General features: G+C 60.0%; 3 protein-coding genes across 3 annotated transcripts; all 3 read left to right on the top strand.

The window, feature by feature from the left end:
• Positions 1-34: 34 nt before the first annotated feature.
• NPTXR (neuronal pentraxin receptor) lies at positions 35-6,040 on the top strand. The gene is made up of 5 exons (XM_082751710.1): positions 35-731; positions 3,796-4,018; positions 4,164-4,408; positions 4,775-4,954; positions 5,045-6,040. The coding sequence occupies exons 1-5, from the start codon at positions 162-164 to the stop codon at positions 5,267-5,269; spliced, it is 1,443 nt and encodes a 480-aa protein (XP_082607836.1). The 5' UTR covers positions 35-161; the 3' UTR covers positions 5,270-6,040.
• Positions 6,041-9,720: 3,680 nt separating this feature from the next.
• DNAL4 (dynein axonemal light chain 4) lies at positions 9,721-13,708 on the top strand. The gene is made up of 4 exons (XM_082784530.1): positions 9,721-9,736; positions 10,510-10,715; positions 11,116-11,199; positions 12,405-13,708. The coding sequence occupies exons 2-4, from the start codon at positions 10,644-10,646 to the stop codon at positions 12,567-12,569; spliced, it is 321 nt and encodes a 106-aa protein (XP_082640656.1). The 5' UTR covers positions 9,721-9,736; positions 10,510-10,643; the 3' UTR covers positions 12,570-13,708.
• Positions 13,709-16,732: 3,024 nt separating this feature from the next.
• Positions 16,733-20,883, top strand: LOC309873765 (extracellular serine/threonine protein kinase FAM20C-like; the record flags this gene model as incomplete). Its single annotated transcript, XM_082751477.1, has 10 exons — positions 16,733-17,205; positions 18,058-18,233; positions 18,313-18,391; positions 18,712-18,804; positions 19,067-19,182; positions 19,278-19,458; positions 19,571-19,680; positions 20,229-20,310; positions 20,515-20,574; positions 20,649-20,883. The coding sequence occupies 10 exons, from the start codon at positions 16,733-16,735 to the stop codon at positions 20,881-20,883; spliced, it is 1,605 nt and encodes a 534-aa protein (XP_082607603.1).
• Between the last annotated feature and the right edge of the window lie 1,092 nt (positions 20,884-21,975).

Below are 21,975 nucleotides of genomic sequence, written 5' to 3'. Positions count from 1 at the left end.
CGTCCATCCATCCATCCGTCTGTCCGCCCATCCATCGGCTGCCTGCGGGCTGTCCGTCTGTCCGTCCGTCCCTCCGGCTCCGTTTTCTCGCCGTCCTCGGGCCCCGCGCCCCCCACGCCGCTGCCACCCTGAAGTTTCTGGCCGTGCTGCTGGCGGCGGGCATGCTGGCTTTCCTGGGGGCCATCATCTGCATCATCGCCAGCGTCCACCCGGCCGGCACCGCCGCCTCTTCCTCGCCCCCTTCCTCCTCCTCCTCCTCCGACAATGACTCGGCCGCCGCCGCCCTGCTCCCCCCGGCCGATAAGGGGCTGGGGGCCCTGCACGGCCCCGCCGAGGCTTTGGCCAGCGCCGGTCCCCGGCTCCCCGGTTCTCCCCCTCCTCTCTTCAGCCGCTTCGTCTGCACCCCGCTGAGCGCCGAGTGCCCCGCGGCCACCGGCCCCGGGACCACCGGCCCCGAGGAGCTGCTGGCCCTGCGCAGCGCCGCGGCCCAGCTCCGCCGCACGGCGCTGGAGCAAAAAGAAAGGATCCGCATGGACCAGGAGACCATCCGTGAGCTCACCGGCAAGCTCAGCCGCTGCGAAGGGGGGTTCCGGGCACCCCAAGCCCCCGCCGCCGGGCTCCGGGCAGCCCCCAAGCCCGGCACCATGGGGCATCCCCCCGCCGAGCCGCCCGCTGTCAGGGAGCTGGAGGAAGCGGTGCGAGCCCTCCAGGACCGCATCGAGCGCATCGAGGTGCGGGGAGAGGGCTCGGGGGGTCGGGGGAGGGCTGGGGGGGAGCCCAGCCTGGGTGTGCATGGAGATGAAATGATTTGGGAGGGAGCGGAATCACCGGAGGGCGGTGGATAGGGCGCAGGAGAGGCGCCCGCTGCTCCCAGGGCATTGCCTCCAGGTGCTGTGGGGACACCCCTGAGGTGCACCAGGGGCAGAGCCACCTGCGAGCCCTCGGCTGCCCCATCTTCCCATTCGGGTCCCCATCACCCTCCCCACTGACTCCGGGCCCCCCTCGGGGCAGAGCGGATGGTTTTGGGGCTGGTTTTGCCCCTCTGCCCCCTCTTACAGCAGCAGGCCACAGGCAGGGGAAGGAGGCATCTTTGGGACTTGCTGCCCGTCCTCCTCGTCCCCAGCAGCGAAGCCCACCTGCCCTTAATTCCCTACAAAGCACCCACCCCAGGGAAGGGTTCGCACGAGCGGGGTCCCGCAGGCTATAGGGGGGCTCTGGCGCACCCACATCCACAAGTGCCCAAGGAGCACGCGATATTTGGGGGACCCAGCCCGATAGGATGCTGTGCGGCACCTCGAGGACACCCGAAATTCCCACTGGGGTTCCCTGGAAGGGGGAAGGAGGGAGAGGGGATCCTGGCTGAGCTTGGGTTGGGGAGCAGGGTGAAGCAAATCGCCCCGGGGAGGTGATGTCTGTGGTTTTGTCAACAAGGCTTGATGCTGGATGCTTTGGGGGCTGGCAGATCATCAATATAACCTGGGCCCTGTAAGATGTAAGATTTATCGATACAAAACCTATTAAGTCATTTGATTCTCGCTTTGCCCCAGGGGAAGCGGGGCAGGCTCCGTGCCCCCATGGGCGAGGACATGGATGGGGGCATCGGGGAGCCCTCCCCGACCCTGTCTTCACCAAGGGGCATCGTCTGTTTCTCTCCCTAATGTCTCCCGAAAGCCTTTCTCGGTGTTTTTCCTCCGGGCACAGCGTGGCTGGCCTTTTTTCCTCCCCTTTTCCTTTCCCCCTCCTCGCTCTCCGCACGCGCTCGCGTCCGCACGCCGGGACGCATCTCCCTGGCACGCCGAGCCGGGGAGCCAGATGCTCCTTTTTCCAGGCTTTTAATTACTGCTGCAAATTGAAATGGAGAGCTTCGGGAGGGAGGAGGAGGACGGCTCCTCGGAGGGGCACGGCCTGGAGATGGAGGAGCTGGCTGCACAGCCAGGGGCACCCAAGCGATCAGAGCCCTGAGCGAGGCTCGGGGGCGATGGAAACGCGCCGTGAGCTTTTCCCGTGGTGGTACCCCAGGGTGCACCCCGCTCGGGGTCCCACGGTGGGCATCGTCCCTCGTCCCTGCCCTCCTCGTCTCCTCAGCCGAGGTGAGCGGGGCGTGAGGGGAAGCCCGGGGGAGCAGATTTGCTGATGCATTAGTAAATTACGGCCCTGAGCTCCTTACATAAATGAAAGTGCATTTGCCCAACAATGACTCCAGGCTGAGCAAGTGCGTGCCGGGCCCCGCCGCCCCCCCCTAAACCCCCCGCCAGCCGCTGACATTTAACGTGATTAATATTACCTGGCAGCACTCAATCTCCTCGCCGGCTCCGGTGGCCAAAAAAGCGCCGAGCGAGCCTCCCCCGCACCCGCTGCCCACTCGCGGCGGCAGATGGGAAGCCGGGCGCCCACCGCACAGCCGGGGAGGAGGCGCTCCCCCCCCCCCCGCTCCCCTCCCCGAAAGCCACCGGTAAATAACAGCTGCATGGCTGTAATTAATAGTTTGGTGAATAATTCGGGAGGAAAAAAAAAAAAAAAAGAGCTGGGAGATGCGGGGGGGGTGATTTTTAAGGAGAGGCAGCCCAACAGGACAGGAGGGCACGCGAGGAGATGCCACGGAGTGAGAGAAGTGAGAAAGCCACAGGAAGAAAAGTTGAAGAGAGGGGGGGGAAATAAAAAAAAGCCGGCGCTCAGCCCATGTTGAGTAATGTAGGGCAGGCTATCGGGGGCTAGCGGGAGCGACAGGAGCGCCCAGTCTTTTCTTTTTTGGTGCTGAGCAGATGGAGCTGGGCGTGTGGTGGGGAGGCAGGCGTCCAGCCCCCGGCTCCAGCAGTCACAGGCTGCAGGCACGGCGCAGGGGAGCACGCAGAGGGCCCTGACTAACGTGTACCCATGGCACTGCTCCCTGCCTAACCCCTCTGTGTTATGGGGACCAGAGGCAGGATGCTCTTTACCGGGTGCTTTTCCCTCCTGGGAGGGCTTTTTCTCTCTGCAGGGGCATCCTGGAAAAAGCCGGCAGCAAGAGCTGGCATGTGCCCACTGCTTGGGGCTGGCACCTGCTCTCTGCCCACCCTCCCCTTTGGTTTTGCTTCTCCTCTTTGGTTTCCTCAAAACCTGCGGAGGTCTTGCCCTGGCAGTCCCCGCTGGAGGCATTTCCCGAGCCCGGAGCTTCGCTGGCTCTTGGCAGCATCTCCTCACTTCCAGCCTCAGCGTGTTCCCTCCTGCTCCGGCTCCACTTGCGCTCACGCCAACACCACCTTCCGCTCTTCCTCTCCCTGCTGCTTTCCCCCTGCCGTTCCCATCCGCAGCGGCCGCGTCCAGCACGGCCAAGCCTGGCTTTCCTCCAGCCAGGGCAGCTCGGCAGGGCGGGGGTGTCACCGTGTCCCCACGGGGACGGGTCACAGCCGCCGACCCCGTTCCTCCATGGCACCGCTTACACGTGTCCCGGCGGCTGGGGCCATGCCAGCAGATGGGTGAGGCTGGCTTTAGGCCATCGGGGGGCTACCTGCCTGACCCGGCACGCGTGCACGCGCCCACGCAGGGGCTGAGCCGGGCTAAGAGGATTGCAGCCCTGGGACACGACGCTACGGCACCGGCCGTGCTGAAACAGCAAAGCAAGTAGCGGGATGGCGCGAGCACACGGCCTTGCTCTGCCCCTAAAGCAGCCAAAAATCCTTCAGGGTAACCGAGGCAGCCAGCCCCTTGTTGTAATGATGAGGGTGATGGGGATGAAGCTCTTGGAGATGCCCCCAGGGTCGTGCATTTAACCTTTTTGTGCTGACACCCTGTTGACTTCTCTCCCTCCGAGCGCAGCAGGAGCTGCCGGCCCGCGCCAACGGCTCGGTGCCCACCGCCCCGGCGCTCGCCCGCGACGCGCTGCACACCAAGATGGAGCAGCTGGAGGAGCAGCTCCTCTCCAAGATCCTGACCCTGCAGAAGGAGCGGCAGGCCGCCAACAGCGACCGCAGCCAGCAGCAGCACGACATCGAGAAGGAGCTCAACTCCCTGCAGAGCCGGGTGGCCGAGCTGGAGCACGGTGAGTCCTGCCCGACGGGGAACCAGGCAGCGTGGGGTGCTGCCAGCCCCAAGGTGCACCTCCAGGGGAGCCCCGGGATGGGTGTCCCCACCCCAAGAGCAGCTCCTGACCCTCCTTTTCTCTCCTCCCCATCCCTAACATTCAGGATCTCCAGGCTACAGCCCTCCCGATGCCTTCAAGGTGACCATCCCGGTGCAGAACAACTACATGTACGCCCGCATGAAGAAGAGCCTGCCGGAGCTCTACGCCTTCACCATCTGCATGTGGCTGAAGTCCAAGGCCCTGGCGGGGCTCGGCACCCCTTTCTCTTACTCCGTCCCGAGCCAAGCCAACGAGATCGTGCTGCTGGAGTGGGGCACCAACCCCCTGGAGCTGCTCATCAATGACAAGGTCAGCCCAGATGGAGCAGGACAGAAGGGAAGCGCCTTCCCTTGTCCCCTTCCCTCCATCTCTTGGTGCTCCCAAGGGTTCCCTGGGCATCACCGGGTCTGGTCCCCATTCCTTGTGCTTGCACCACCTTGGCCTGGAGAAATGCAGAGCTGGGATCAGTGTGGGGGACCATGAGGAGGAAGAGATGGGTCATGGAGGAGGAGGATGGGGAGGACGGCTCTATGGGGTGGGTTTTCAGGGGGAGAAGAAGCAGATCTGGATGCCTGCAGGATTTGGGGTGCTGCCAAAGGAGGGATGGGAGCCTGGGGGATCCAGGGGTCCACCAGCAGCCCCGCCGAGTGCCGAGCTCTCGCTTTCCACCCAAAGGTCGCCCAGCTGCCGCTGAGCCTGAAGGACAAGGCCTGGCACCACATCTGCGTGGCGTGGACCACCCGGGACGGCAAGTGGTCGGCGTACCAGGATGGCGAGCAGCGGGGCGCCGGCGAGAACCTGGCCTCGTGGCACGCCATCAAGCCCCAGGGCGTCATCATCCTGGGCCAGGAGCAGGTACCCTCCGGCCCGTGGGGCGCGGGGCTTTGGTTAATAGGGTCGGGGGGCTTCTCTGCTGGCTAACCTGTCCCCCTTCTCCATCCCCAGGACACGCTGGGCGGCCGCTTCGACGCCACGCAGGCCTTCGTGGGGGAGCTGGCGCAGTTCGGCGTGTGGGACCACATGCTGGCCCCGGCGGAGATCCTGGCCTTGGCCAACTGCACCTCCCGCCTGCAGGGCAACGTCATCCAGTGGGACGACCAGGCCGTGGAGGTCTTCGGGGGGGCCAGCAAGGGCGCCTTCACCGCCTGTGAGGAGGGGAGGAAGGCGTGAGCGGCCCGCGGACAGCAGGAAAAGCCCCTTTGTCCCCTCCCCGACCAGCGGGCCCCGCCACCACCTCCACCACCGCAACGGGGCCGTGCTCCGTGCCCCCATGGCAGCGTCCCGGGGGGGCCCCTTGGCACGGCTCACCCCCCCCAGCATGCTGTCCCCTCCCCACCTTGCCCTCTTTCTGGACCGTGCCATACGCTGGCTGTTGTGTCTATGGGGCCTGGGGGAGCTGGGAGCGGGGCACCCCCCTTCACCTGTTTATTTTTGTTGCCCCGATATTTGGTTTTGTGAGCCTGTCCTCCCACGGGGCCCCGAGATGTTTGCTGGGAGCCCTCAGCATCCTCCCCTCTTCCCCTTCAGCTCTGCTCCGGTCAAGTGTGCCAGGCCCCGTAGGCCCCCCATGGGTGAAAGGAGCCCTGGGGGGGGTGTCTCTTTATTTTATTTATTTTATATATTTATCTATTTATTTATTTTTAAGCATTCCTCATGCTGAGGCCCCAGTGCCCACACGGAGGGCAGGGGAAGAGGGGCAGAGCCTCGTCCCCGTGCACCCGATCCTATTTGGGGTGCAAAAGGGAATGGAGCACAAGCAAGGAAAAGGGACACGGGGACAGTATTCCCTGCCACCCCCTCACCCCTCCCCAGCCTTTTGGGCACTGAGCTGCTCGCAGGGGGGGTGCTGGCCTCAGCTGTGCCTCGGTCCCCTGTTTTGAGCTGGTTGGGGACAGGGACACGGGTGGCGTGGGGCTGGAGAGAAGGGAGCCGCTGGCTTTGGGGCCGGAGCGGGGCCGGGAGGGGGTTTTCCCCTGTGGGGTGCCTGCGGGTGCGATGTTTCCACACGTGTGGTCACCAGTGTCTCAATGTGTGCGTGCGTGTGTGTGTGTGCCAGGGGGTGGGGGGTATTTTGGGGGGGGTTTCATGGTCGCTCGTGTGATGTCCAGCTTCCAGTGCTCCCCCAACCCCATAAATAAGTCCCACTTTGCACCTTCAGCACCAGCTGTCCCCCCTCCCTGCGGCTCGGGGACAAGGGGGGCAGAGGGGCCAGCCCGCCGGGGAGGGGGGGACGTGGTGGGGACACAGCGCAGCCCCTGTGCCAAGTGGGAAACACTGTGATCTTGGTGTCCCCCCCGCCTTGCTCGCTCGCTTGCGCGTGGCCGTGTCGTGTCGGGACGTTTCCTTTTGTAACGCTGGCTGTGGACAATAAACGTGGTGTTTCTGTCGGAGCCTCCTGTGGGGTGCCATGGGGGGGGGGAGGTGGGCTGCAAACCCGAGCCCTGTGCTGCTTGCGGTTGAAAAAGAAGGGAAAATCCCCCAGGAAAAATCCCCCCCATCCTCCAGGATGCTAGATGTCCACTGGGAGGGAGATGGAAGACCCCTACCAAAAGGTCACCAGGACCAAAATTCTCACCTGAAGCTATGTCCCCAGAGGCTTGGGGACGCTTCAGCAGCATGGGGGGCATGGGAAGGCTGGCTATAATTTGCCCAGGCATTTTAAAGGCTTACGGCAAACTCTTCCCTATAAGGCTCTTAAGGAAACGAAGTCATTACGGAGAGATTAGAAACTGGTTGAGAGACGGGAATCAAGAGCAGGAATAAATATTTGATTTCCCTCCTGGGAGAGGCGAGCCCCAGCCCTGTCGCTTTGCGGCTGCGTGTTCCACATCTGGGTGGAAAAAGAAGAGCAGGAAGGTACAATTTTTGGTTGTCTGAGCCCTGCGAGAACCAAAAACCTGCTCCAGGGCTTAAAAGGCTGGTTGGTTGGAGGAGACGGTAGGAGGTAACAAATCGATGGTGCTGCTGGCTGGAAGGAGTAATTGCAGTGACTTACAGATATCGGCAGCTTCTAAATTAAACATAACCACTCAGGAAAAGACCTGAGCCTCTCTAAGGACAGCCTGTTGAAAAACAACGCTTTGTGCACCGAGGCAGGGGAAAATAAAATCGTTCTTGGGAGGGTTAAAGGAGGAGACGTTCAACAGCTGTGCTGAGAGCGTGCTGTGGCCATGATATGTGCCTTGGGCACTGCGCAGTGTCCGGATGCCTCTTCCCAAAAGAGACAGAAAAAAAAATTATAAATAAATAAAAGAGAAATTAAAGATGTAGAAGGAGCAGAGGTGCTTTGCCAAACTGTGACGCTCACTGCCGCGGGGTTTCCAGCAGACCGAGAGCTTAGCCAGGCTCAAAACAAGCCTCCCCCCAAAGGACTTCACTGTGCAGAGAACAAGATCACCAGGGCAAACATGGTGGCTGGAAACCCTCCCACCCGAGGGCTCAGCCTATTAATTATGAGGTTTGAGAAGAAAACGCTGAAATTTCTACACTGGGGGTTGAGATACCTCAAGTAGGGCTCGCGGGTTGTGTCTCTCCATGCCATGCCAACCTCCATCCCCCTTGGACCCAGCCAAGGTGGGTTGCACGTGTCCCCAGCAGGTGACAGAACAAAAAGCCCTACAACCTGCCCTGTCCTAGCGATGGGAGGCAGCTTTAATTGCTTCCCTGTGCTTCTGCATCCTGCAGGGAGCCTGCTCCACTCACTCCTGCGGGCAGGAAGCTCAATGGGGCTCGTGCAGTGCTCCTGCAGGTCGCTGCTGCTGCGGTGACTTCATTTACAGGTGGGCACCTGGCCACTCCGTGTGGAAAATACCCCCCATACACCTGCCTCGTCAGCCCAAGACGGCGTTGAGTGGCTTTGATCCTGCAAAGGCACAGCCCACGGCAGCCCTGCTCCCCGTGGCTCGGACACGAAGCTGCCCACGTTTTCCTAAGCCAGCACAGATGGGAAGGGGCCCACCTGATGCTCTCCCCCCATCCCTGCATCGCAACCACGAGGAGCACGGAGCTCCTCACCTCAGCCCCTCCGGAGCTTGGGTTTGGCTGGTTGTGTCAGCTTTAACCTAGGAGCTGCCGCTGAATTATCCTTACGAACAGTGTCTACATTTCCCTCAGGAAGCATTCCCCGCGGACCCACATGGATCAAACCCAAAGCGTGTTTAATTGAAGGCAGAATCGCAGGCGCTCTCACGCGCAGCCGCTGACGGACACACACGCACACAAACGGCGGCTCTTGCTGACTTGCTGCTTCGTAGCAAAAGTGGGTGAACTACACAGGGATTAAAGCATTAAAAAAAAAAGAGAAAAACACAGAAAGAATATGGTGCTTGAAAGCGCTGTATCCCTGGAGAGATTAGAGTAGCTGCCTGGAGATAAAGTAATGATGGAAAGATCTTCTTCCTCGCAGAGATTCTGCTCCTAATTACCCCCCCCGGAAAAAAAAAAAAAAAAAAAAAGAGAGAGAGAGAAAAAGGATGATCTCCCAGCTTTTATCTCTCTCTTGACAATTTTAGTGCTGTGCCTGCCTCGTTGCGAGAGGCCACTGCCTGTAGAAAAGGGGAAGGAGACAGAACCGGCACCAACCCCACAAGCGGGACTGCAGCGGTGAAAGCGAGGGGGACGGGAGGCAGCGTTTGCTTCCTGACAGCGGCAGCGGGGAAGGCAGACGGGAAGACAAACGACCACTGCAGCACTGTCCTCCCAGCACCGGCCACTGCTGCTTTTCCAGGGAAACAGCCCCAGGCTCTGCTCGGATTCGCGGGGACTTGGGTGAACAGGGCAGCCAGCCACCCTACAGCTGTAGGGGCGAGCCTGGAGATTGGGGTGCGGGCAGAGGACAGCACCCAGCTCCTTCCTCGTCTGCTTTTTTCCATCTTAGAGAAAATCAGTCACTTTTTTTGGCAGACAGCAGCGAGGACATTTCAAACACACGCCACCCACGAGTCTGCACGAACGTGAGCAACCCCCCATGAGCAGAAGGCGCCCTGATGGGAACCCAGGCATCGCACCCAGTGGCCCAGGACTACCAGCCTTTCCCCCACTGCTATCCAGGAGCTTGATTCCTCTCCACCCGTTAATTTCAGACTAATTAGCCTCTGTTAATTTCCAACTAATAGCACCGCGGACCCCCAAGGTCTGCTTGCAGGACCTGAGCCCACCTCACCCCCAGCGCCATCTTCTCCCTCCCTCCCAGCTGCAGCAAGGCCAGGACATGGAAGGCTGTGCCTCCACACCCACGTTTATTGCTGCTAATTAAAACGCAAGGCGCTTATTTATTTATATAAGCAATTTGCTAATTAACACAAAAGACGCTCGTTTGCACAAATATCTTTATTTTGAGTTCAGAACCGCTCCCTGCAGGGGCTTTAGGCCAACAAGACGTTGTCCCCCCCCAGGCTCAGAGCCCATCCCTCGCAGCCCACGAGGCGGCCTTAATGAGGCCAGCCCTAATGAGCCTGCCCCAATTAACCCAGGCAGGGCTCCCCCCCCTCCCACCCCAGCACCCCGCGCCCACCCCTCAACCAATAGGACGAGGCGGCCCCACGCTCTCAGCCAATGGGCGGCGCGGAGGCGGGACTTCCGGCGCCGGTTGCTAAGACAGCCGGGGCACTTCCTTAGCAACCGCCGCGGGCCGCGCAGGTGAGGCCGCGACCGGGCCCGGGCCGCGCTCCCACCCCCCGGCCCCTTCCCCGCCCCGGGGCCTGCCCGGCCCCCGCCTCCCGGGGCTGCGGGGCCTCGTCCTGCCCCCTTTCGGTGTCCCCAGGCTCGCCTCGTGGCGCTGCCTCGCTGCGGGGAGCGGTGCAGGCCGCCATGGGGTCGGTGGGGGGGTTTCGCTCTCATCCTGCACGGTTAAAGGGCTCTGAGGGGGCCCTGCGGTGCTGTGCACAGGTAGGGGTCGGCTGCTGAACGGGCACACAGCAGCGGCCCAGTGTTTTACAATATCCAACCCCCCAGCTTGGCAAACATTCATGGATTACCTGAATAACTACCCCAAAACAGATTGGGGTATTTCTGTGTGCTCATATACGCTGCTCCCCTTCCTAAATTTCACTTACGCTCTGCTCGTGGTGTGGTTTCAAGCCCTTGCAGGCAATAGTGCCCCCTTGGCATTAAGCGACAGCCACGAGGGCTGATGGGCTCATCACTCACTGGGAGCAGTGCCCCGGCTTGGCTTGTCCCTCGCGCTCTGTTGGTGGTTCTGGGAAGTGCCCTGCTGCTGAGGCCTCATTTATGGAAAGTGTTACATTTTAAATGATTGTATTAATGCGTTGCGAGAAGTCTCTAAGTGCACAGCGTGTGAAAAGGTGCTGAAATACATTAAGTTACTGTGAAGGCAGGAGCTACGTTCTCGTAATGGTTTCATTAGCTTTCCGTTGTTGTTCAAAGCTCTCTTCCTGTCTTTTGTTTTTAAGCAGTGTCCTCTGGGCTCAGTTTTCCCTGCCGCTGGTCCACCCTTGTCCTCAGAGCTGCGTTCCTCTGGGTTGCCTGCGCTGCAGCACCTCGCTGAGCTCCCTCTGCCCCTTCCTGCGGTCCCTGGGGAAGGACCATGGCCGACACTGGGGAGGGGAAGAAGGAGGAAGCCGATTATAAGAGACTTCACAGCTTTCCGCTGATTAGGGTAAGAAGAGGGGTGGATTGTGTGCCCACCGGTGTTGCAGGTACAAAGTTCTGCCTTCGTTCTCACCAACCTTCCAGAGCAGGATTTCCAAAGCAGACTTTGGAAACTTTACCGAACGGGTTTAGCTGCTCCTTTAAGCTGTGCTTACTTATTGCTAGCCTTAAGGTAGGTAGAGAACGATTCTGCGTGGATAAGTTGTAAATAAGCCATCTATCATTCTCTAAAATGGTGGAAATGACAAGTTTCTGTTGCTGATGGTGTTCTCCTGCTTGGATTAAACACCACAAGGAGCAGCTGCCTCAGCCCCAGTGATGGCATGGGCAACGTAAAGGCTGCTCGCTGTTGTCTGGTGTCTAGCTTTTATCGTTCTGCTTAATTTGGGCTTGCTCGCTCGTTGCAGCACACGGACATGCCGGAGGAGATGCGTGTGGAGGCCATGGAGCTGTGCGTCACGGCGTGTGAGAAGTACGCCACCAACAACGAGGTAGTGGCCAAATCCCACTCAGGACGGCCTGCAGTCCCTGCAGCTTGGGGAATCTGCGGGATTGGGGCTGGGGCTGTAGGGCAGAGTGCAGCCAGACCCTGACAGCCTGTTGGTACAGCGACATTGCTCAGGTCCTGTTCTGAGGAAGGGCAGAGAGGCAGCTTGGCTAGATCTCAGATCTCAGATTTGGCTGCCTTTGTCAGCAGGACCTGTAATGGCACTTTGCTTTCATGCAGGAAGCAGAGATGAGTCACGTAGCGATGCTGCCTCACAGCCCTTACCTTCCTCCTGATCCTGCCTTGCCTATGACGTGCTTCCACTCTGTTCCTAAGATGTTCTCTGCCCTCAGGGCTTGTTCCAGAGCTGTGTGGGGAGGGGCCCTTCCCAAAATACGGGTCCGTTCTTCAGTGTTGAGCAAAACTCTCCCCAGCAGAGCAGGCAGGAGACTTATTTTGGGGGTGAGCAAATGCAGGCCTTTGAACCTTTAGGTACAGTCTGCTCAGACTTCCCTCTCAGCTTTCATCCTCTTGAATGAAATTACTGAGAGCATGGAAATGCTCTAAAAACTAAACTAAAGACCATAACTTATGCATTCATCTTTCAGAAGATGAAGGGAAGCACGCCTTGCTCCCCGGGCAGGGCACAGCCTGCTTGTTGCTGAAGGGATTTTGTGCTGGGGCAAGGCAGAGCTACAGAGCAGGAGCCTCCTTCCGTCCCCTCCTGCCCGAGACACTGCACATCGCTGCAAAATCTTCCTCTCAGCTTTTCTAGACCAAGCAGGGTGTGATCTCAGAGAAGCAAGCCTTTTGAAAGTCAGCCTAGTTTCAGTGTTTTGGTAATTAGCTTGAAGAGAAAAACAATAAAAAGAAAAAGAACTCCTGTAAAAATAGCCGCAGCTTAGTGACCTGAATCTCCTCTTGCGCTCACTGCACCCGGCATAACTCTGCCACCATCTAAAAATGCTTCAGACTGTGCGAACGGGAGCTGAAGTGGCTGCTAGATGCAGGTCCTTAATTTCTCCAGGCTGCTGAGAGCACAGTGACCTGCTTTACCCCTCGGCATAGCCCTGGGGTGCTTCCAGTCCCCTCCCTGCAGCTGCTCTACCTGTTCCCTGTGGCCTGAGAGCTTCCTTACAGGGAGGGGAAGCGCAGAAACTCACTGCTTGCTCTGCCTCACCCCCTGCTCTCCTCCTTAATGTCCCTCAGAGCGCTGCCAAGATGATCAAAGAGATGATGGACAAGAAGTTCGGCTCCTCCTGGCACGTGGTGATCGGGGAAGGCTTCGGCTTCGAGATCACGCACGAGGTGAAGAATCTGCTCTACATGTTCTTCGGCGGCAGCCTGGCGGTGTGCGTCTGGAAGTGCTCCTGACGTCCGGCCGGCTCCCAGACCCGCTGCGTACGAGAGATTTCTTCCTCCTCTTCGCAGGTTTTGTGCGAGCTGGAGGTGGGGCTTTATTTTTAATAGTTCAACCGTCGAGATTTTTTGGTCATACCGCTGTAACAGTTCCATGGGGTCCGTAAAGTCGGTGCATATTCTGTAAGCTTGCCTCCCCTTCCTCGCTCGTGGGATTTCTCACCTGCCCGTGGCGGCTGAGCCCAGGAGGTGCTGGATAGGTAATCTCACGACAGGCAGCAGCGCCGGGAGGGGGGGGAAGCAAAAGAGAAAAGGTGCTATCGAGCCCTACATTTCCTCCTCCCACTTGTTCCACGCTGTCTCCTCTCCTCCCTGCCTTCCCCGCTCCGTATGGCGTGGCTCTGACCGCTGCCTCTCCCCCGACACCAGGGGAACGCCGCCTTCGTCCTCCTCCCTTGCAAGATGACCGCACAGAAGGGGCTGTGTCAAGGGCGTGCCTCGGGGTTGCCCGTGGAGGTGCTGGCTGCGGGGAAGCGGGCTCGTTTCAGCCTCCCCAGCTCGATTTGGGAGGACAGCTGAGCTGCCTGGGCGTAGGAGGCCGCTCTGCAAGCTGCCCCCTCCTTTCTCACCCCCCGCGCGCTCAGACAGCGTTAAAACACAGGCGGCTGACGATGCCTGGGGAGTGGGTGAGAACTCTCCGTACAGCTTGAATGGCTCCCTGGCAGTTCTCGGGGGTGTTGCGAGTGCTGTGTACTTGCAGCATCTTGTTTGGAGGCTGGCAGGGGAAGGAGGCTCCATGTGAGATAGCACTTGGTCATCAGAACCCTAGCGGCGTTTTGGACTGGCATTTTTAGCCCGTTTCATCTTTTAAAGCTGTCAGTGTTGGAGGACGAACGTAATGGGATGTTACGTATGTGGCTTATTTATATAAATCTGTGGAACTGTGTTGGTTTTTTTTTTTTTTTTTTTTTACAATAAAAATCTACCAAATTGTCCTTTCCTGTGTTCCTGTGTTTGCTCTAAAGTAAAAATTCCAACGCGGAAGACAAAAAATAGTTCAGGAGGCGTGGAGGTAAGCGAGCAGCACTGTAGCTGAGGCGAAGGCTGGCAGCAGGTCCCTCACCCTGGTGGCTCCTAGGTACCGGAGAAGCATTTTCACCCTCACTTTGAATTCCTCCCCCCAGCACAAGCCACAGCGCTGACCCAAGTCCACCACGATACCTGCTTGGCGCAGCAGGGCACGGTGCCAGGGTTGTGGGGCGGTCTGGAAGACTCCGAATCCTTTCAGCTTCCTCTTGCTGTGGTTGCCCCGCTGTGTCTGGCTCCAGCTGGCTGCGTTGAAATGAAAGCAGCGCTGTTGTCTGGCGCTGCCTGCAGCTGGCAGGTGGAAGAGCTGGTCTTCTGTTCCAAGGCTTTCCACCTCCCCTGCCTTTTCCGTCTCTAGATCCAGAGGGAAAGGTAAAGCCGGGTCTTTGGAACGCGCTGGAGCACGATGATACCCTCAGATACACCGTAGCCCCTTTCATTGCGCTTCTTTCCCGCTAATGAATAATTAACTGCTGTGTGCGGGTGCGTGGTCATGGGCATCTCTGCAGGGTCGCGCTGACCTGCGGGGAGAGGCAGCCGCTTACCTCAGCGTGTAATTTTTGGCCTCCCGTTATCTGCGTGGCCCCCAGCTCGTGTCTCTGTGACCTGCACCCGCCGTGAGTGAACGTTGGCCAGTCCCCGGCCTCCTCGAAGCACGGGGGTAAGAGCTGGCCCACGAAAAGTGACCAGGAAGAAGCCAACCCCTCCTTCAGCTGGTCCGAATGCTTGTTGTAATGTGAAAACATAAAATTCAGCTGTGTGTGTGTCGAGGCCCCGAGCAAATATTCCGCAGGATCAACTTTCCTGCCCGTCACAAGTCGAATCATGCTGTGCTGGCTCCTCTGCCTTAGAGAGAAAAAAAGAGGCTTTCAGCCTCCTTTTGCTGCAGAACTGACGCTTTTGGGCAGGCCTGATATTCACGGGGGAGTAAAGTTCATGGGTCGGGGGCAGCCCCTTGTTGTCCCATGTTTTCCCTCCGCCACTGATGCTTGGGAGCCTGCTGGGCCTGTTTGCTTTCCGTTATAAAACCGGAATCTCTCGCCGGAGGTTTTTACCTTAAAAAAAAATTCAAACAGAAAGCTGGGGAGCTTGGGATCAGGCATCTCGCTATTGTGTTCTCCTCTCCCTGCCATTTCTTGCCCGCCATTCAAAAGCCTCGAGGCTGAGTCAGAGGGAAAAGAGATGAAAAACTCGGGGTGAGGCATCGGTGCCAGCCACGGCGCCCCTTTCTATCCGGCCGTCCCGGGAAGCCGGAGCGTGGCTGCGCGTCGTGACTTCATCCCTCCCCGCCGAGGGGAGACGGGCAACCTCGTGTGCGGCTCCTCCTCCGTCCCGCAGGTGACTCGAGCCCGCTGCGAAGGGGTAAAGGAGCTGGGAAAAAAAATATGGAGGGGAAGAGGTGCAAATTTGATTGCTTCTCCATGAGGATGTCATGGCAACACGGCACAGCACCAGGCTGCTGGGCAGGCTTTGAAGCTCCCCAGCTCTTCCCCGCTGCTGCAGGCTCGCGTTTGACTCGCTGAAAAATCTTTTGGTTAATATTTAATGCCGGCATTGAAGTGCTAAGGGTGGTGAGCGCCCCACCTATGCCCCTATTCCTCTGCTTTCCCATTCGGGGCTGAATTAGGGCTGGGGAGGGGATTTGTGGGCTCCCATAGCATGGTCAGAAGGACGCCTTCAACCCATAGAGGGGAGAGAAGGCCCGGGGCTATCTGGGCTGGCTCTAGGACATCGGAGGGACATTTCTGTCCCCCCTACCATGCTACGAGCCCAGTTTGGAGCTTCTGCTGGGGCACTGGGAGGACTGGGGGGGGTCTCCCTCTCCCTTTGCTCTCCCAGAGCTGGATAAAAGAACCCATGGCCCTGCTCCCAGAGCCGAGCCCAGCTTCTTTGAGGCGAGCGGTTCGCACATGGTTTTGCTTTCTGTTTTTTCTTTTTTTTTTTGTGGTAAGCAATGACCTAACGATCCTGTGTTCCAGCCACAGCCCCTCCTCGGCGCCTTCTTTCCAAAAAAATGCGCACCCAGAGCGGATCCAGAAAGCTTCCTGGTGCAAGACGCCGCGTTCCCTTCCCCGAGCGAGCCATCTGCTCCCCTCCGCCCGGCTCCTTCTGCGCGCCTCGGAGCTCGCCAGCCCGGCGGGGAGCAGCTCTCCTCCCCGGCGCGCCCCGGCTGCCCTCGGCCGTGCTGTTTTCTCACACGGCGGCGGCGAGGGGAAGGAAACGCGGGGCTGGTTTATCTGGGGCAGCTGGCGGTGTCAGCCGGAGGCGGTTTCCAAGCAACTGGCACACCACGGGACGCAGCGAGCCGGGGACACCGCGTTCCTGGTGCCCGCGTGGGCCCGACGGGGCCGGGCAGCGCGAGCGAGAGGGTAGTGCAGGGCCGTGGTGCAGGAGGGGGGCTCCAGCCCGGCTCCCTGCCTGCTCCAGAGGTGCTCAGCGCAGCCCCGGTGCTGCACCTCTCCTGCCGAGCCCGTCCTTACACCGCCAGCCCAAATTTTCAGCGATGCTGCTCCTCAAATCCTAGTTATTTTACCCAGCTGCTGTTTTTTTTTGAAAGGCGGTTGCACGCAAACATCCATGGATGGATGGGGAGGGGGGAAAGTTGCCCAGCCTGGGCAGCGGGAGCAAAATTGATTTATGAGCGTGGATGTAAATAGTAGGAACCTCACAGATGGGATGGAGAAAGGGCAGAAGCAAGGTTAGCTGGGCAGGTGGGAGCCCAGAGGGGTGGGATGTGCAGGCGACCTGTTTTTTTTTCTGTTTTTCCCCATGTGCGATTTATCTGTGGCCATCTCTGTCCCCGAGCCACCTGCAGCTATCGATTTGGAACTTGCCCCGTTCACGCTAACCTTGGCACTGGCAGCTCGTCCCTTATCAGCGCCGATAAACCCCGCTGCAGCCTCCTAGCCCCCTGCCTGTCCCCCCGGCCGCGTCATCCCACCGAGCCCTTCCCGTGTCTCTGCACCAGCTGCTTTTTGCTGCGATGCTCTAGACCTAGGACCCCAAATCTCTAATTTCTGCTTGGGGTCGAGACGGGGCCGTGGATGCTCTGAGTCCCTGCTCACCCCGCGTGGGTGCCCAGGCCCGGCAGGATGCGGCGCCGGCTGCAGACGCTTGTCCAAAGGAAATTTAAAATCCTCCTCCTCCTCCTCCTGCTCTCGGCCCTCCTGCTGCACCTGGCGATGGATTTAGCTCTCCCCACAGCTCGCAGGCTCTGGAGCTCTGGTGGGAAAGCACCGAAAGCCTCGGGTGCCATGGCGGGCAGCCCCTTGCTGGCCGGCCCCAAAAAGCTGAGCCTGCGGATCCTCCAGGACTTCAGCGGCAGCAACGGCTCCGTGGAGAGAAGCTCCCACCCGCGGGGAGCAGGGCCAAAAATAAAGGACCCAGGGGCCCAGCAGCAGCATGGGGACGTGAATCAGGCACGGACCAAGGGGTCCAAGCTGGCTGCGCTGTTTGAGCATCCCCTCTACAACATCCCGATGCCGGAGGTGACGGACAAGGACAAACTGTTCGTCGTCAACCCCATGGAGAAGTTCAGCCTGCAAAGCAGCGGGAGCGACGAATGGTGAGGAGCGGGATGGGTTTTTTGGGGGGATACCTGGCAGTGTTTGAGGTGGGGACCAAACAGGTCATTTCCCTTGTGAAGCAGCATCCCACCCCGCACAGCCCCAGCGCCGAGCGAGCTGCTCCTGTGCCTCAGCTCCCGTCTCAGCCCCGAGTTTCCAGGCTGCTACCCCGGGGAGCTGCAGGGAGCCTGCCTGCCCGTGTAGCACACGGCGAAGTCAAAGGAGAGGCTTCAATTATTCATAGTATTATGTATAATATCTTCTGGGTCATCTCCTCACCTCCTTGCCATCCCCAGCGCACAGACTTTGGCCTGTCCCTGTACCCGAGGACCTCCCCGCTCCAGATTTCCAGCTGGTTTTATCCCCCCTCTCTCACCTGCCCGATGCTGGAAGCGCAAAGCCCCAAATGTAGGTTAGCCGTTGTCACGAGACCGCTGCCGCCCTGCGTTTCACAGGGCGCTCGCTGACCTCCTTCGGCTCCGCCGTGCGGTGATCTCACTGCTGCCGGGCGCCTGTTTTTGGCCCCGCGCCACTAACCCCCTCATTAGGTGGGAAGATATTAAAAGAGTTACCGTCAGCAGGACGTAGCACACCTTCCAAAGGCGGTGGCTGCTGGAAATGAGAGAGAACAGGGGCTGGTCTGGGAGCTGCTGTCCACAAAGTGCTGTTTGCTCCATCTCTGAGGACCCACCACCTCGTCCACCGCTCCTGGTGGGAGGTGGGCCTGGCTTGTTTTGCCTCTGGCCTGCATTTTCCCAGAGAGACGTGGATTTGGGTCCCCAGGGAAGGTGCTAACGTCCCGACTAAACGCTGTCGTTGTTGTTGGGGTGGTGGTGGCTGTCGGGCTGCAGGGTCAGCAGCAGTAAAGCCGAGGCGATCCTCCCGACAGGGAAGACGGCCTACGACACCTACCCCGCCTGGCTCAAATTCCACGTCGGCATCAACCGCTACGAGCTGTACCCCCGCCGGGACCCCCTGATGCCCACCCTCCTCCACGACCTGGCCACCATGAGGATCGTCAGCTCGGGTACCCTACCCCTACCCGCACCCCTGTTCCTCCACCCCATGCCTGCTGTCCCCCCTCACCCTCATCTGCCCCCTTCCAGTGCAGAAGTCCGGTGGCACCCAGCTGAAGCTCATCATGACCTTCCCGAATTACGGGCAGGCCCTCTTCAAGCCCATGAAGTGAGTAGAGCCGTGCTCCGGGCCCCAAAACTGGGTGGCCCGCTTCTCCTCGCCTTCCCCAGCGCGGCCAGCGGCGGGCTGGGCGCAGCTCGTGATGGGGTAGTGACCTCCAGTGGTGGGAAGGAGAAGAAGATGGTCCATGAGGACCATTTTCCAGCCCGTGGCCCGGTGGGATTTGGGGCCTCAGCACCCAGCGGGGCACATCTGGAAGAAGTTCTTCCTGGCCATGTCTGCGGTGGCACCAGGGACACTCTAACGGGGCCAAGCAGGAGGTGACCCCATCCTTGGCCATCATCCCCAATCCTACCTGCTCCTCGCAGGCAGAGCCGGGACCAGGAGACCCCCATGGACTTCTTCTACTTCTCGGACTTTGAGCGGCACAACGCGGAGATCGCAGCCTTTCACCTGGACAGGTGGGTCTTCGTGCTGCTCTGTGCCCAAAAAATGGTGTCTGCATGGGTTTGGGGGTGAGAAACCTGGCCTAGAGGTTCCTCTGGGGGTCTGCAACCTCCAAGCACACTTGGCATCCAACTGTGGGAGCAGATCCTTGAGCCATGTCTTCACCCCTGTGTCATATGTGGCGAGGGACACCTGCACCTCACGGTGCTTGGAGTAACTCGGTGTGAGAAAACAGGCTCAGTCGACAAGAAATTGCGCCTAGTCCTGCATTTTTAGGATCCTGGATTTCCGGCGAATCCCTCCGGTTTCTGGCCGCCTGGTGAACATCACGAAGGAGATCCGGGACATCACAACCGACAAGAAACTGGCCAAGACTTTCTTCATCTCCCCAGGTGAGCCCCGTCCTCGGGGAGCAGGGCCGCTTTGTGCACGTCTGGTCCGCGTCTGGCCCGCTCTCCGTCACCCTTTGCTTTGTCCCCCACGCCAGCGGGCAACGTCTGCTTCTACGGGGAGTGCTCCTACTACTGCTCCACCGAGCACGCGCTGTGTGGCAAACCCGACCAGCTGGAGGGCTCCGTGGCCGCCCTGCTGCCCGACAAAGCCCTGGCCAAGCGCCGCTCCTGGCGCAGCCCCTGGCGCCGCTCCTACCACAAGAGCAAGAAGGCCGAGTGAGCCGGGACGGGGACACGCATGGGTGGAGGATGCATGGGGGATCAGTGGGGCTGCCTGGGTTGCCCCGTGGTTGCTGTCACAGCCCCGTCACCCGTGCGCTGCCCGCAGGTGGGAGCTGAACCCCAACTACTGCGCCCAGGTGCGCCAGACGCCGCCCTACGACAGGGGCCATCGCCTGCTGGACCTCATCGACATGACGGTGCTCGACTTCCTCATGGGTGAGCCGCGTGCCACGGGGATTTCTCCCCACACCCTTTCTCCCCTTCTTGAAGCAGCTGAGCTGCGAGCTGTAGGGTGGTCGCTGCTACTTCAGGGAAACAGTGGACGTGCGTGGTGGCCTCGTTTCTCCTCTCCGTGGTGGGTGGTGGTTGCTGGACCGTGTCAGTCAGACGAGTGGAGAGACAGGTCACAAAGCTCCCCGCGGGGGCACGAGGGGAAAACCCACCGTCACGGCCTGCTTATCGCCAGCTGGGTGGGCATTGCCCCGTGCAAGCTGCTTCCTCCCACTTTCCCCCTCAATTTTCCAGCAGCTGATGTTCCCATGGTCATGGTCATGGTCAGACTGGGGAGTGGGCTTAGCACAATGAGGGTGCTCTCCCTCCCTGTTCCCATATCCCAAATTAGGGACCAGAGAACCGCTGTGTACATGGGTGAGGCCGCTCGGCCCATCCCAGCACCCAGCCTTTCCCTGCTCCCATCCCCGAGGACCCCGCGTGAATCCCTGCTGCTCTCACCCTCTCCTCACCCCTTCCCCTCCCTGCTGCAGGCAACATGGACCGGCACCACTACGAGACCTTCGAGAAATTCGGGAACGACACCTTCCTGCTTCACCTGGACAACGGCCGCGGGTAAGGGCAGAGAGGGGGCCCGGCCACCCCAAAGGAGGGGACACAGCAGGGGCAGAGGGATGCCGAGGGTTTTAGATGATTGTGGCCCAAAACATCAGCCACTGTTGGGGTGTTTTGGGGCACACTGGGGTGTTTTGGGGCACACTGGGGTGTGTTGGGGCACACTGCGTGCCCCGATGCCATCCCAATGGGTTTCTCCCCCAGCTTTGGCAAGCACTCGCACGACGAGATGTCCATCCTGGCCCCGCTCCAGCAGTGCTGCAGGTGAGCCGCCCCCACCGCCTTTCCTTTTGGGGGAAAATAACCCCCCTTCCCGACACCGAGCCCTCTTTCCTCAGCATCAAGAAGTCGACCTACCTGCGGCTGCAGCTGCTGGCCACCCGGCCCTACCTCCTGAGCGAGCTGCTGCGGGAGGCGCTGGCCGCCGACCCCCTGGCACCCATCCTGACCGAACCCCACCTGCGGGCGCTGGACCGGCGCCTGGGCAAGGTGCTGGCAGCCGTGGGACGCTGCCTGGCCCGGGCAGCCCGGCCCGGGGAGGTGCTGGTGGATGATGTGGGGCTGTGGGTGTGATATGGGGTCGGATGGATGGGGTTTGGCACCCTGCAGGTGGAGGTTGTGTGGCGTTGGGGTTTGGCGGCCCTGTACACTGTGGTGTGGATGGGGGTGTTTGGGGTGATGCGGTGGGGCAGACTGGGAGGATCGCTGGGACGGGTGGCTTATTTAAATAAAAAGGTTGGCCTAGTGGAGAAAACATTCGGGATCCTGGCCACCGGGGCTGTTTTTCCAGTCCTGGACTACCTCTGCGTGCCGGGACGCGTCGTACGGGCCCTGCAAACCCTTTTAGGAAGAGCAGGGATTTTTCCAGCCTTTCCCCAGCCTGCGGCAAGCTCCTCCAGAGCTCCCCGTTTCAATGGGGCCGTCTGTGAGCTCCGTGGCACGGCGCCGGCCTCCCCCAGCGGGGTCCCTGCATGCTGGCATGGGGAAACCGAGGCACGAGCTCCCCACGTCCCTGCCTCTTCCCGGAGCCGCCCGCCTCTTCCCACTCGCCTCGACTTACCCAACTCGCGCCGCTCTGCCCCCGGATTTCCCACACCCACCCGAAAATCCCCGTGGCGGCCCCAACGTCGCCCGCAGAGGTGGCTCCGGCAGGGGACAGCTTCACCCCGGGGCCTGGCACCCTATTTAGCGTCCGGCTTATCCCCTAAGCCTCGCCGGGGGGTTAATCTGGGTGTATTTGCGTCAGCCGGGGGCAGGTGCTATGGGATGGGGGCGCTGGTGGTGGCGGGGAGACGTCCCCGGGGGCAGCGGGCTGGGGGTGGCGAGGGGGCCATGGGGATACGGGGTATGGGGTGGGGATATATGGCCACGGTGGGGGAGCCACGGGAAGGGGGGAAAAATAGGGGGAGGCTGGGAAATGGTGCGGGATTTGGGCTGGAGGGAGAAATGGGATGGAAAGAGGAAAAGAAAAAATAAATAAATAAAAAATTTAAAAAAAAAAGAAAAAAAGGAAAAAAAAAAAAAGAAAAAAGGGAAAAATATTTTAAAAAAAAGGGACAAAGGGTTGCTGTGCTCGTTACACAACGGGCCCGTGGGACTTTTGGCTCCCCCCCCTCCTTGTTTTATTTTTTTTGGGGGGGCCGCGGGCGCGCGCGCGCCGTGCAC

Source organism: Aythya marila (assembly GCF_965140915.1).
Source record: "Aythya marila genome assembly, chromosome: 1".
NCBI classification, from domain to species: Eukaryota; Metazoa; Chordata; class Aves; order Anseriformes; family Anatidae; genus Aythya; species Aythya marila.
This window is presented reverse-complemented; position numbering and strand designations above follow the sequence as displayed.

What these genes read in the sequence shown, in the direction of transcription:
- NPTXR (XM_082751710.1), top strand. Translation starts at nt 162, where the DNA reads ATGCTGGCTTTCCTGGGGGCCATCATCTGCATCATCGCCAGCGTCCAC. An exon ending in GGTGGCCGAGCTGGAGCACG is followed by an intron (nt 4,019 to 4,163) that starts GTGAGTCCTGCC and finishes CCTAACATTCAG; the next exon opens with GATCTCCAGGCTACAGCCCT. An exon ending in TCATCCTGGGCCAGGAGCAG is followed by an intron (nt 4,955 to 5,044) that starts GTACCCTCCGGC and finishes CTCCATCCCCAG; the next exon opens with GACACGCTGGGCGGCCGCTT.
- DNAL4 (XM_082784530.1), top strand. Translation starts at nt 10,644, where the DNA reads ATGGCCGACACTGGGGAGGGGAAGAAGGAGGAAGCCGATTATAAGAGA. An exon ending in ACAGCTTTCCGCTGATTAGG is followed by an intron (nt 10,716 to 11,115) that starts GTAAGAAGAGGG and finishes CGCTCGTTGCAG; the next exon opens with CACACGGACATGCCGGAGGA. An exon ending in AGTACGCCACCAACAACGAG is followed by an intron (nt 11,200 to 12,404) that starts GTAGTGGCCAAA and finishes AATGTCCCTCAG; the next exon opens with AGCGCTGCCAAGATGATCAA.